We start from the raw sequence: 15,191 nt of genomic DNA, 5'->3' as shown, positions 1-15,191 counted from the left end.
TGATTTATTTAACTTTCCTAACTTTAATTGCCTCACGTTATCTTTTAAAAATTTTATTACATTACAAGCTGCCTGGAGTTGCTATGTCAGTGAGATGGGCAACATAAAAATGTAACAAATAAATAAATGTGTTGTAACTGAACAAATTAAATCTTACTGCCTCTTCAATATTAACAGATTGATTATAGCACAACCATGTGTAACAGGATTTGAGTTCATTGGATGTCATATATATACACATTGTTGGAAGGAATGGACATGAGGCAATGTAATTAAATAAAAATAAAATGGTTTGTGACAATCAATATGGCGGCACTGGCGACAATGGAAATTTCGGCTTCAATGAGCTAATTTAGCCTTTGAGGCAATGTTGGCTCCTGATGACTGCCTGGACAGGTCCCTGCAGTTTTCTTGGCAAGGATTTCCATAAGTTGTTTGCCATCGTCGTCTTCCTAAGGCTGAGAGAGAGGGACTGACCCAAGGTCACCCAGATGGTTTGTGCCTAAGTCAGGTCTAGAACTCACCATCTCCCTGTTTCTAGCCTGATGCCTTAATCATTGCAACAAGCTGGCCTAGACAAGCCTTGATATAAAGATCCAAAAAGAACCATTATTTTGGTTGAAGGTAGAAAGAAGAACAGAGAAAATCCTGCTGATATATTAAGAATATTTTTATTGCTTTGCCCATCGAGGCATGTACAGTGCCTTATTACTTAGGTTTACAGCATGCTGTGCATGTATCCTGTAACAATTGCAAATTCTGGCAATTTATTTTTTTATTGGAAAATAAAGCTCAAATAAAAATACCGTTTGGCCAATGTTGAATTAGTAATGATAACGTCTCCACCAGAATAGTGATTGACAGTTTAAGGAAAGATATTTCTAACAGAGCTATCAAGTGGTCTTCATTCTCCTCTTTCAAAATTACCGGTTTGCACCTGACAAATAATTTTTGTTAAACCTTTAACTCTGTTATATAATGAGGGCCTTTCTTTTCAAAACAGAATGTGAGTATATACATCGCTATAGTTTTGTTCCAAGTTACAAAGTGGAAGGGATTGTATAACAGAGGGATTTAATTGGAGGTGACTGAACAGAAACAGGCCCTGATAAAGATACTGCATTCACTGAAAGTGAGTTGTGTTTCCTGACAGCAGGGTTGCTCATCTTTCCAGGGGTTTGCATATTTGGCTCGGTTTTTCTTTAAACTGTGGTGTGAGGATCCCTGGAGATCCCCCAAGACCCTTTCAGGGGACAGTGAAATCAAAAATATTGGCCACATAATTGAAAATGTTTGCAGACATTTTAAATTAGAATTCTTTATTCTTTATTGGCCAAGTGCAATTGGCCACACAAGGAATTTGTCTTTGGTGCATATGCTCTCAGTGCACATAAAAGAAAAGATACATTCATCACGAATCATAAGGTAAAACACTTAACGATAGTCATCGGGTACAAATAAGCAATCATATCATACAAGGAAACAATATCAATATAAATCGTAAGGATACAACAAAGTTACAGTCATGCAGTCATAAGTGGGAGGAGATGGGTGATAGGAACGATGAGAAGATTAATAGTAATAGTAATGCAGACTCAGTAAATAGTTTGACAGTGTTGAGGGAATTATTTGTTTAGCAGAGTGATGGCGTTTGGGGAAAAAACTGTTATTGTGTCTAGTTGTTCTGGTGTGCAGTGCTCTATAGCGTTGTCAGTCTTCTAATTATCCTTTGTTGTTAAAAAAAAATAAGTTTTTCCCCACACAAAAAATAATTTACATCAGTATTTAATGCAAGGGCGTCAAACTGGCACACCCTGTGAGCCAGATGCGTCACACGCAGGCCACATCCATCCCAGCGAAGGGAAAGAAGTCACGATACATCATGTGACGGCAGCATAACGTCACGAGTTTTAACACCCGTGATCTAATGGGTTTAATATTGTTAAATATGAACAGTTGGGACTATATCATTTCGCAATGTAGGTAAGTGATTGTGCATTTACTTGTAGCTGTAGCTGGGCTCTACATCTTCACAACCTTTAAAATGCTGCTAAGAGGGCATGAATGTATAGCTGAAACCAATGGGAAAGCAGCTTTAAATGTTTCAGGGACACATCTTGTAGCTCAGATTGTAAGAGCATTAGACAGTCTGAGAATCCTGGCTATAATGGCTGATACTGTTTGAGGACTCATGATCAAAAGCTTGAAATAGTACTTTGAAGTCAACCTAGGAGCTAAGAATTGGAGAAAAACTAGGTATAAATTAGTCTATCCTTTAGCATTATAGTCCTAGGTTGCTACTGAAAAAGAACTTCTCTTTATTTTTCTTTCTCTTTTTTGATATGTAATTGATAATGATATTTTAACTTATGAATGGTATCATTGCAAGCTAGAAATAAATGCTGGAATAAATGTAGACTAGCACTTAGATTTATGACTTTTGTTGTGTTGTCCAAAATGTTGAGACTAAAGAGAATTAAATTGCACATTAATATAGAATGGAAAGGAGAAACCTCCTCTTTCAGTATCACATTGAGTTATTAAGAAGTGATTGTTTCTGAATATTATATAAGCATTACTAACTTCCAATAGTTCCTGTGGTGTTGTTTTATTTTGGGGGGGGGGGGAACACATGCTAAGAAAAAACACTTTTTTACTTCCTTACAAGTTTAAGACTGGGATGCATATTGATGGGCATAACTCCTATGGATTGGCTCACAGCAAAGAGTTGTAAAATTCTATTCACTGCAGGTATCGCCCTGTTTAAAATAAGTAATTTGAATTGTGTATTTTGGGATGCTTTAAAAAAAAATTGTCTGAACATAGGAGTGCTATAGGATTTCAAGATGGGTGCAGATGTTCTGTACTTACAGTTAAATTATTTAAAGAAGAATATAAGAACCTTGTTAGATGAAGCTGTTGAATCCAGCTCGCTGTTTTCAAGTAGTTCACAAATAGGACAAAAATGCAAGATCACCTTCCTATTTCAATAGAGAAGGACTGCATCTCCAAAGGTAGCCAAAGAAATCAATCTCAGACACCAAAACATACAGGGATTAATAAAACGCCAAGACCTGGGCTTGAACCCACACAGGCAGTTAAGAGAATAGCAGTAGCACTTAGACTTATATACTGCTTCACAGTGCTTTACAGCCCTCCCTAAGCGGTTTACAGAATCAGACTATTGCCCCCAGCAATCTCTTTTACCCACCTCGGAAGGATAGAAGACTGAGTCAACCTTGAACCTAGTCAGATTTGAACTGCCAAATTGCAGGCAGCCGGCAGTCACTAGAAGTAGCCTGCAGTACTGCACTCTAACCACTGCACCACCGCAGCTCTTATAATACCTTGTGGTCATAATATCCTGCCCCATCCTTACCAGTTGGTAAGCTTTCACCTGTAGTTTGGACTAGCGAAAGGTCCAGCCTACTTCAGAGGTAATGTCATGTTTACAAAGCATTAGGGAATCCCATAAAAGAAGTATATAATGTGAAACACAAATTAGCACCACATATCTTGAAATGGCCTTTACTGCATTTTCAAAAAGTAGAGCAAAAAGAAATAAGTAAATAGGTAATAAACAGTAAGTTTGCTTGTAGATCTGCAGCCTGAATAGCAATAGCATTTAGGCCTGTAAATACAGCCGGGTTACAGCGCATATTGCCCCCCAACAATCTGGGTCCCCACCACAGAAGGATGGAAGGCTGAGTCAACCTTGAGCCTGGCGAGACTCGAACTGCCAAACTGCAGGCAGCCGAAGTAGTCTGCAGTACTGCATTCTAACCACTGCTGCCACCACAGCTCTTGGGCATTCATCTCTACATGTATCTGATTTATACTGCATTTGGTGTTTTGTCATCAAGTGAATGCCTGCTTTCTTATAAATACATGACTTGATCTTCTTTTAGCATTGCCCATGTATATGAACCATACATAGCGCTGTCTACCTTCTTCTAGGAGGCAAGTCTTCCTAAACAATCTTCTAGCAATGATGGGCAACCAGCAATCCATAGCTTTAGAATCGAGATGTGTTTACAAAAAGAATAAGCCATTTCCAGGCTGGTTTTGGCCCTTAAAAAGGCCTGAAAAATGGCAAAAAAAAACCAGGCATGCTTGTGCCGGCCAGCGTTCTGGTGCTCCAGCACGCACACATTCCTGTTTAGGCACTTGGTGCCTAAAAGGTTCGCCATCACTAGTATAGGGAGTCCTATATACAAGTGTGTGCACAAATGTTCTCTGCATTATAAGAACCTCTTGCCATTGGCAATTTTTGCCTGATAGTAGGAATCTACTTCTTGCTCCCATGTCTTGCGACCCATTTCCTTCCATTCCTAAAGCCACCTAGTTCTCTACTATAACATATTCCATCTAGCCCAGAATCCCATACTAAGATGTGATCCTGTTACACTTTTAGATGTCTCTTGATTTGTGCACACACCATTGCTACACTTCCCCTGCAACATTTGACCCTTTAATCAGGTTTCCCCCCACCCCTTTGAAGCCTTGCATGGCTGTTCACATTTTCCCTCTGATCTTATGTCTTCATAAGACTTTTGAAGCAGAAATAGATGTCAGGTTTTTTTTGGGGGGGGGGGGATTTGTGCTACCCTGCTAGAATTTTGGTGCAGATCTAATAATAGCATCTTTACATTCTGAACTTAGTGTAGGGGAAACGGTAGCGTGAAACAAACAGGTTTCTTGTTTGGTCTCTGTATGGATTTTATGGTGCTATGAAGGAGACTAAAAATGTTGACAGACATGATTCATAGATGGAGGAGATGTCTCATTTCTAAAACCCACATAACATTTTACCTATTGAGAAAACATTAAATTAACCGCTTCATTTAAATAGAAGTCTCATACTGAAGCTCCATAACTTAAAACAGGAGTTTCACATTTAGAATCTGAGTTTAATAAGTGAATTGAATGCTAAAAGAATGTCTGTGTTTTCTCTTCCTAGACTTTGGAGTTAGTGCATTTTTAGCCACAGGAGGTGATGTAACCCGTAACAAAGTAAGAAAGACCTTTGTTGGCACTCCGTGTTGGATGGCTCCTGAAGTCATGGAACAGGTATAAGACCTAGATGTTTACTATGTGATATAAATAAAAGATAAGGGAGTCCCTGTGGATTTTACTCCACTTGTCAGCATTCCAAGTAATGCACCCATTGAAAGCAGAACGCAGAGGCAGGCGGTTTCCTCAAAGAACAATTTATTGGGGTACATCATACTGGCACAGATCTGGTGAAAACCGACTCTGAAAGTTCCTATGGTTTTCACCTAATTAAAAAGTGAAAGTCCCCCCTTTCCCCCCCAGGTCACATTGGTCACATTTTCCAATGGTGGTGCTGGCAGGTTGCCAAGTTACTCCACTCCTCCTCTTCCCAGCCTTTGTTGGAATGACCTTGGTTCCCACAAGAAAACTTTTTATTTTGATGGCAAAAGCCAAGATATCAAATCCCCCCTCCCTTTCTCTCCCTCTGCCTTGTGGCAACCATGAAGCCTCAAAGATGGCCTAAGCCAGGTTCGCTTCAGGGTTGACACCGCTAGTCATTGCCGACTCTAGGGGGCGGTGCTTAACTCGGTTTTAAGGCCATTGAGCCAATGTTGTCTGAAGAAATTCCTGTGGTCATGTGGCCAGCATGACATCACGGAGCGCTGTTACCTTCCCACAAAAGTGTTACTTATGTATCTACTTATATTTGCATGCTTTCAAACTTTTAGGTTGGCGGGAGCTGAGGCGAGGATGGGAGCTCACCCCGTCACGTTGCACTTGGGTCCTGAACCCAGACTGCTGGAGAAGCCCATCACGTCAAGCCATCACGCTGCCCTATTATGTCATATACTGATGTAATATACCCTTGCTAAATTAACTTTTCTGATTTACGCTTCCCTTTGATAGGTCAGAGGCTATGACTTCAAGGCTGACATCTGGAGCTTTGGAATAACAGCCATTGAATTAGCCACAGGAGCAGCACCTTACCACAAATACCCTCCAATGAAAGTAAGCCTAGCTGGAAAATAAGCATGAAATCTAAAGTTGCGTGACTAACTTTTCACATTTGGATCTAGAGCTTGTACAAGATGTGCATCAGAAGTGTATGCTGACCTCATCGTAGCTGGGACATGGCTGAGGACCCTGTTATCGATGCCTTCCTCCCAGATATAAGCTATCAAGGGTTGAAAGATGTTGATTCCCTGCCATCTCACCGCTCCGACTTTTTTTCTCCATTTGTCTCCATCCCGGTGATCTTTTTAGACAGTGTTTTCTTTTGCTGCCTCCCTTTGTGATTTTAAAAACGATGGCACAGGTAGCCTTCAACTTACAACAATGTGTTTAGTGACCATTTGACGTTACAATGGTCACAAGGCCATTCTTCACTGAACCCTTGCAGCATCCCCATGATCATGTGATCAAAATTGAGACACTTGGCCACTGGTTCATATCCATGAGGACTGCAGTGTCCCGAGGTCATGTGATCACTTTTTGCGACCTTCTGACAAGCAAAGTCAATGCGGAAGGCAGATTCACTTAACAACCGGATTACTAACTTGGCAAATGCACTGATTCACTTAACAAATGTGGCAAGAAATGTGGTAAAATGGGACAAAACCAACTTAACAACTGTCTCGCTTAGTTACATAAATTTGGGCTCAGTTGTGATCATAAGTCGAGGACTACCTGTATTTCTGGGTACTACATGCTTATCAGAGGTGGTATCCAGCCAGTTCTGACTGGTTCTGGTGAACCAGTAGCGGAAATTTTGAGTAGTTCAGAGAACCGGAAAATACCACCTCTGGCTGGCTCCACCCCCATCTATTTGCTGCCTCCCGAGTCCCATCTGATCGGCAGGTTCTTCTTCTGTTGCCCTGCACTGGAGAACAGAGCTAGAAAGTAGATTAGTGGGGTGGGGAGGGAATGGGAATTTTACAGTAGCAGATGATGTAACTTTTGAAACTGGTTCCTAAGTAACTTTTAGGGGCTCCATTGTAACTTTCACCAGTCGTAAGTCCAGGATTACCTGTAGATCTTTCCTACTCCATGATATTAAAGGTTGCAAAATTGTTATTTCTTAGTGAGTACTTGTCTTGTCCAGGATCTCCGGATGATGAATATCTCTCCTTGTTTTTCCTTCAAAAATCTGAGGTGGACCGGGAGGAAAGATGTTGATTAATGCCATAATCCACGTTCTGGTGGCCGCTTGAAAATTGAGACTTTCTAGTCCCAACACTCTCTAAATCTTCAGGGTTATTTTAGATTTCTGAAATTGTCATTTATATTTAGGCCTTCATGCCTAGTTTCAAACGGATTGGAATATATTCTGTAAAGTGGTATGGTAGTTCAGAGTCAGGAGTATTTATTTGTGTTTCTACTTTATTATGTATGCGTTGCAATTGTTGTCTAGCTTTCTTTACATAATACTGTAATTTGGTGTTATTTAAATCATTGTTGATTTGGCCAAGACTACTCTCCTAATTTTTTTAATTTTTTTAATTTAAATAGGTATTAATGTTGACCTTGCAGAACGACCCTCCAACCCTGGAAACAGGAGTAGAAGACAAAGAAATGACCAAGAAATATGGCAAGTCCTTTAGAAAACTAATTTCCTTGTGTCTTCAAAAAGACCCTTCTAAAAGGTATGGTGTTTTTAAAAAGGAGAGATGTAAGAAAGGGAGGCAAAGCATTTAAATGAGGATACAGTTTTAAATAATAAATATTTTAAATAATAAAGTATAGATTCTTTTCTACTTAAGTATAGAGAGATCAAGACGTCCATCCGATTGCGTGACCCTTGCTTTTTCTGAGTGACATGATTGGACATACTTATTTTATATTTATTGTATTTATGAAATGTATAGCTTGCTCCAACGCGTTATGGCTTTGGAAACTCAATATAATACAGAGTAAAAATACAATAAAAAACGAAACATGATCAAAAGTTCCAAAAAAGCCAACAATCATTTAGAACAGGAGTGTCAAACTGGCAGCCGGCGGGCTGGGTGGATCATGCGCGGGCCACACCCACCCCAGCTCTGCAAAGGGGGAAAACGTCATGTGACTGCAACACGACGCAAGTTTGACACCTGTGATTTAGAACATCACACAATGAGTTTATCACTCACTCTAACTCAGAGTCTGAAGTGAAGTGATCAATAACTCCTCGTGTTTTCCCTGTGTTTAACGGAGGTACTAATGAGTTCATTATTAGAGAAATACTCTTTAACCCAGAGCAGTGATGGCGAACCTTTTAGGCACTGAGTGTCCAAAGTGCACGCCCCACCCAAACTGCAAGGCGTGGGCGCATGCGTGGCAGAGACCTCAAGACCAGCAAGCTGGTGGGAGGCACGCGTGCATGCGTTGCAGACACCCAAAACAACTGGGGCGACAATGCACGTGCCCACAGAGAGGGCTCTGTGTGCCTCCTCTGGCACCCGTGCCATAGGTTCTCCACCACTGACCCAGGGGGTCTCCGTAATTATGTATATTTCTGTAATATTTCGTTCTTGGGGAGATGATTAAGAAAAGTCTACCTCACATGTCCACTCTCTTCAAAAATCATTCCTTCCCTATTTTCAAAATACTCAATTTACTTACCATTTTAAGGAGAGGTAACGATGAAGCTAACAATGGAGGTAGCTTCCCATCATCCTTTTTTCAGTTGCCACCAGGTGCTGGATAACAACACCTCAGAAACCACATTAGATTATCAAAGGCATCTAGAATTGCCAGAAAAATAGGCAGATGATAAAGAGTATGGAAAATGGAAAAAAGGTATTTTACCACAATCTATGCTATAGGAAAATAATATGGAGGATGGACGTGTAAGATTTGCCTCTTTCATTTGGGGCAGTTTATTTCTGAACTCAACTTTATTGGACATCACTGTGTCTCTGGAATAATATATTTAAAGATAGAAAAGCAGTGCTGCATGTCAAGCAAAAATAATAATAAGACAAATATCCTTTTTAAGTAACGGTTCTCTGGCAGAACTGAATAAATTTCCTGAATTTATTCATTCATAAACTGAATAGATTTCCTCTTGTGTTACATATGTTCTAAGTGTATAAGCTACATGTACATTTTTTGGTAAACTGATTTTCTTTTGTTCGACTCTGGAGATCCTTTGTAAACTTATTTCTAAACCATTTGCCTTTCGCTCTGTCTCATTAACTCTACATCCCTGGGGCCCAAGCATTAAGGAAAGGTCTACCACTTGGCCAAAGATAAAATGTTCTCGGTACTTCAGCCTGAAATGCTCTAGAGAACCTGTGTTTGTTAAGATGTCAACTGCACCAATGGCTCCTTATTGCAGCATAGGATTAAAAAATAGCATAAGGGGGGAAAAAACTATAAACACTATAATCCTAACCATTTTTATTTTATTGTAGCCTGTTAATGTTGACAAATCTGCTATTCTTTATTTTAAATTCAAAAGCATTGTATTCATTATTCTGCTAAGATGGCCAAGTAAAGTGAGTTCTATTTTAAGTATCAGAAAGACCATCACTTATTGAAGGGTGTGAAACGTTTTCTTTCAGACTATTAACAGCATCAGAGTCCTAGATAATGCTTTATCTTCCCCGTCCTTTCTCTCTCTCGCTCTCCCACCCATATCTCCCAATTAAGAAGAAATTGACATTATCTTGTAGCTGTATAAATAATTCCATCATTATGGGGTTGCTGAGAATGTTTCTAGCCACTAGATGGTGGAATTGCTGAAGGCTGATCAAAATTAAGCTGATTTTTTTTTTTTTTAGAATCGGCAATCTAGTCGAACAGAGGTTCTAAATGCTTTATGTTAAAAATGAAGTTGGGTTGAAAATAATTCTTGGATAAGAAGTTTGATCCTGTTTTCGCCAAGAAATATAAAATATAATGTATTGGTGCTTATTAATGCTTAAAATAATATTTTATTATTTTTTAGGATTTACAAACATTTTTCAGTTACCTATGTAATAGAGTTAGTCCACCTCTTCCACCCGCTTCTGGGTAGCTATGTTGAAGTCTTACTTAAAGAGCTCAAGAGAGATGCTGATGATTGGGGATTTCTGCTCCTACGTATTTCATGCTCGTGTCAGATATTTCATGCTGTCATTTAGCAATGATGAGCCAATGTATTGGTCTACACTGTTTCCGATGCTATTTTCAGAACCAGAATTGTTGTTATGCTAATAGACAAGTTACCTATTTGATACAGATGATTTCTAGACAGAATAAGAACTTAATCATTCTCAAAATGAGATAAGCATTTTCTTCACGTCACAAGTTGGGCTAATTCTGAAACTGCATAAACAAACTTATTCTAAATCTGGGTTTTTTCTTTCACCATTTATAGCAATAAACCTGCCTCTCCAAACTCCAATGAAGGAGTTTCCTAAGTCTGTATAGCACAGCTGGAGTGGGATACCGAATAGGAGGGACAAGTTATTTGGATTTATGGATTTAATGGATTTATTAGAGATATTGATTCGGTTGCTAACTGAATATCATTACATTTCAGTAAATCTTTGATTAATGATCTAATTCAGATCTGTTTCTTCTAAATGTCTATTAAATCCAAAGGTATGATATTCTGGGAAAGATTGAGGGCAAAAGAAGAAGGGGATGACAGAGAATGAGGTGGCTGGATGGAGTCACTGAAGCAGTAGGCGTGAGCTTAAATGGACTCCAGAGGATGGTAGAGGACAGGAAGGCCTGGAGGAACATTATCCATGGGGTTGCAATGGGTCGGACACGACTTCACGACTAACAACAACAAACATGATATTCATGGTGATTTAAATTATTGGTATAATGACACATTTATACAACTTATGCAACTGTGTCAACCCTCACAGAGTGATTGTTATAGGAGAAATAGGAGGAAGGAGTATTAACTATATTTTCAACCTCCAATTCTTTATGAAAAACAATATAGGTGGGATAAAAATCAGATAAATACCTTAAATGTAAATCAGATTGCCTCCTCTTGGCTGCTTTTGATGCTACTGATTGTCCGTTGTTTTAGAGTGACAGTTGGAGTGAAAAATTTATCAATTTGCATCTGAAATTTATTAAATGAAGTTTCTTAAACTGAGAGTTTTACTGTCTGTAAATAGGTTGGGAGATGCTTCATTTAGTTTCTTTTTAAAACAATCTTCCCACATAAAACAGTAGATTGGATTTACATTTATGACAAAATATGAATTTTTCTCAAAGAAATAAGTTTACATAGCAATATCAGTTAAGCTTACAGTACATGCGGCCCCATGGAACTTTACAGCACTCTCTGGGCAGTTTACAATGTAATCTGGGTCCTCATTTTTCCCACTTCGGACGGATGGAATCCTGAGTCAACCTTGAGCATCATCAAGATCGAATTCCAGGCTGTGGGCAGAGTTTGACTGCAATATAGCATTTTAACTGCACTACCAGGGCTTCTGGGAACAGTTGACATAGGTTGTAAGAAATTGTTTAAAACAACTTTTTAATATGAATAGCAATATTAGTAAACACATGTTTTTAAAACTGGCATTTTCATCATTTTGATCTTATATATAAAGTGTAATTATCTTTTTTTTAAAAATGAAAACATAGGATATTGGAATCAAATATATGTTCTTAATTCTTTTCACTGGATGTTGAATGATGAATTTTCTAAATAACATGTAATAGTCCTGGTCCATCAAGACAATGTTGGAATGATATTCTAAATTGCCTTTTTAAAATCTGTCTTTTAGGCCTACTGCAGCAGAACTTTTAAAATGCAAATTCTTCCAAAAAGCAAAGGTAAAAGATTTAATTCAGCAAGTAAATCCTGATTTGAGATCAATATGAATGCTTCTGCTTCTTGGAGCTAGACTTAATTATAACAATCTTGACCTTTACAGACTAGAGAATACTTGATTGAAAAACTACTTACGAAAACACCCGATATAGGACAGAGGGCAAAAAAGGTAAGGTTCCTTGTAATTGCTTTCAACTGTTGTTTTTTTTCCCTTTTTTGAAAATTAATGCATAATAAAGTCGCAGTTATATTACTGATGGTCGCTGCGCATAACTACAGATAGTCTTTGATGTATGACCACAATTGAGCCCAAAATTTCTGTTGCTAAGTGAGACATTTGCTAAGTGAGTTTTGCCCCATTTTATGACTTTTCTTGCCGCAGTTTTTAAGTGAATCACCACCGTTGTTAAATTAATAACACAGTTTGTTGAGTAAATCTGCCCCCCCCCATTGACTTTGCTTGTCAATGAAGGTCCCCAAAGGTGATCACATGACTCCGGGTCACTGCAACCATCATAAATATGTGTCACTTGCCAAGTGTCTGAATTTTGATCACATGACATCATTAGTGTGAAAAACAGTCATAAGTCACTTTTTTCAGGGCTGTTGTAACTTCAAACTATCACTAAATGAACGGTTGTAGATCAAGGACTCCCTGTGTAGTGCTGTGAAAGGGCAGGCAATATGCAGCAGCTACTTTCTTCTGATAATTCTTCTTGAGCTCCAGGTTCAGCATTTGGACAGCTACTATGCCTGAATGCATAGAGAACTTGTGACTAAATGTTGTTGAATCACCTTACGATTTACCTATGGAAACATCTGGTGAATTATAGGTTTCCCATTCCTGCTGTACAGACACCGAACTGCCATGCTAAGTGTAGCAGAATTGAGGCCATGTGGGTTACAGAGATTGGCAGTTTTATTACACTATATTGGCATGTAGCGGTATAGTAACAATAGTGTATTTGTATGTTTGGTGGGGAGAGAAAAAGCAATGAAGATGGGTTTTCTAAATAGATCATCTTTATTACTGCCAACCCCATTTTAGCAGTGATTATTAACTTTTTTCATAGTTTAATTATTGTTAGCTCCTTTGAGTATATTCAGTGGAATAAAAAGTTGGTATACAAATAGTGTAATGAAATAAATGTAGCTATTTTTTTAGGTTTAGGAGGCTGAGATTTTCTTCTGGGACTTTGGAGTTTTAATTTTTCCTTTCGCTTAAAGCTGTTGTGGCATTTGCAATCAAGGAAAACATCACATTCATGCTAAGAATAATAGTACAGTGGCCCAGAGATTATTCTTCTCTTGAATTCTAATCAAAGGAAGGGAAGATTTAATTGAACCTCAATCTGTAAGTAGATCCCCTACTAAACAATATTGACATCTCTTCGCCGTGTAATAATGTCTTGTTTAACCTTCTCCAACCTGTGTAGTTTCATCCTGTCAGCTTCAGTCAAAGTGGAAATCATGTGGGATAAGGAGAATTGTTGTACAAGTATTTGAACAATTAGTAAAGACTAGTCAAAACAGGCATGTTATATAGCATTGATTGCAGCTACTCCCTGCTTCCTTTTCTATTACGTTGCACTGTGTATAGGTATGTGTGTGAGAGAATGTGACAACTTTTTGAGGGAGGCAAGGTCGAGAAACAAAAGCGGCAGGGATTCTAGAAACTCTTTATTGTTACAGGTTAGAATGACAAAATCTTGGAAGCCTATCAGTTTTACTCTACTCCCTCATATATCAAACAAAATAAAGGCAGGGCTATTTTAGATTTCTTTATCACATTTTTCAGTTCCTCGGGACTGTGTTTTGACAATTGTCTTCCCTGAATGGTTCTTTGCGCCAAGGGCAGGTCTACATTCTTTCATAGAGAGACCGGAAAGAGGGAGATTTGACATTAAACTAGCTCTTCAGCTGTCGCAATACTACAACTCCCAGAATTCCCCTCTTAGCACCTGTCTGTTTCAAAGTCATTTTTGGTTTGAGTCTTCGTGTTTCTTTGGCAAAAACAAATGCAGAAATATTTTTGCTAGCTTAGATTATGAATGTGAATCTAGATGAATGATGAGAATGAAGTTTCTTCTTCAGATGATAAAGATGCTTTTTATGTTGCTGACCTTGGAGATGTGCTGAAAAAACACTTACAGTGGTACAAAGCCCTTTCTAGAGTCTTTCCATTTTATGCTGTCAAAAGCACATAAAAATGCAATGATAGCATTGCTATAGTGAAGACTCTGGCTAGTCTTGGAGTGGGATTCGGTTGTGCCAGTAAAGCTGAAATACAACTGGCCTAAAGTGCTGGAGTGCCCCATATAATATATGCAAATTCATGCAAGCAAGTCTCTCAAATTAAGCATGCTGCAAATAAGATGGTGTACAGATGATGACTTTTGATAGTGAAGTTGAGCTGATGAAAATTGCAAGAGTGGTGGCTCAATAGGGATGCAGTGGCTCAGTGGCTAAGGTGCTGAGCTTGTCGATCAGAAAGGTCGGCGGTTCAGCGGTTTGAATCCCTAGCACTGTGTAATGGATTGAGCTCCCGTTACTTGTCCCAGTTTCTGCCAACCTAGCAGTTCGAAAGCATATAAAAAATGCAAGTAGAAAAATAGGGACCACCTTTGGTGGGAAGGTAACAGTATTCTGTGCGCCTTCGGCGTTTAGTTATACCGGCCAGATGACCATGGAGACATCTTCGTACAACACTATTTCTTTGGCTTAGAAACAGAGATGAGAGTCAGGAATGACTAGCACATATGTGCAAGGGGAACCTTTACCTTTACTTAGATTCTGATATTTCTGATCTTCATTGTGACAAAACAACACCTCACGCCTTCCCCCCTACCTCAGTGATCAGGTGAAGTCCATAACTTTTTTTTAACCCTTAATAATAATAATAATAATAATAATAATAATAATAATAATAATAATAATAATAATAATAATAATAATAATAATAATATTAATGCTTCTAGACCGCCCCCTCTCCCGCAAGGGACTCGGGGCGGTGTACAGTTCATACAAAATATAACAGGATACAATAAAATTAAATTAAATATGTACAGTTGACAATTGACATGGAGGAGGTTAAAATGTAGTTAAAAGAACTGTACAAAGCAGATATAAAATAAATTCAAACCCCTAAAAACAAATACAGTAAATTAAAAAACCCCTAAAATAACCAGATATAATACATTTGCCAGGAGGGACAGTTGAATTATGCCAGGCCTGCCAGTCGGAACAGGTGGGAGTGTAAGGAGTGTATTGATCACTTATGGGCATACCTTTTTAACAAAGGCCATAAATAATAAATCTAGCTTGAAATGACTTTCTTTGCTAGGCCTGTGACATTGGGGATGGAAATTGCAATTGGTTTGAATTGTTTTGACAGCTCTTCAAGTAAGATCTTTTTGCAACAGAT

At 38.6% G+C, this 15,191-nt stretch overlaps 1 protein-coding gene across 2 annotated transcripts in view; it reads left to right on the top strand.

Moving 5' to 3' along the window:
* STK39 (serine/threonine kinase 39) overlaps positions 1 to 15,191 on the top strand; it is a 148,727-nt gene that overhangs the window by 76,265 nt on the left and 57,271 nt on the right. For both annotated transcript variants that reach the window (XM_081935186.1, XM_081935187.1), the window contains exons 6-10: positions 4,961 to 5,070; positions 5,902 to 6,003; positions 7,504 to 7,637; positions 11,721 to 11,769; positions 11,871 to 11,936. In XM_081935186.1, coding sequence (XP_081791312.1) covers positions 4,961 to 5,070; positions 5,902 to 6,003; positions 7,504 to 7,637; positions 11,721 to 11,769; positions 11,871 to 11,936 — 461 coding nt within the window. The remainder of the gene's footprint in view (positions 1 to 4,960; positions 5,071 to 5,901; positions 6,004 to 7,503; positions 7,638 to 11,720; positions 11,770 to 11,870; positions 11,937 to 15,191) is intronic.

The sequence above is a fragment of the Natrix helvetica genome, assembly GCF_964273705.1.
Source record: "Natrix helvetica genome assembly, chromosome: 1".
Taxonomy (NCBI): Eukaryota; Metazoa; Chordata; class Lepidosauria; order Squamata; family Natricidae; genus Natrix; species Natrix helvetica.
Note: the sequence above shows the minus strand (reverse complement) of the source record. Positions and strands in the feature narration are given on the sequence as shown.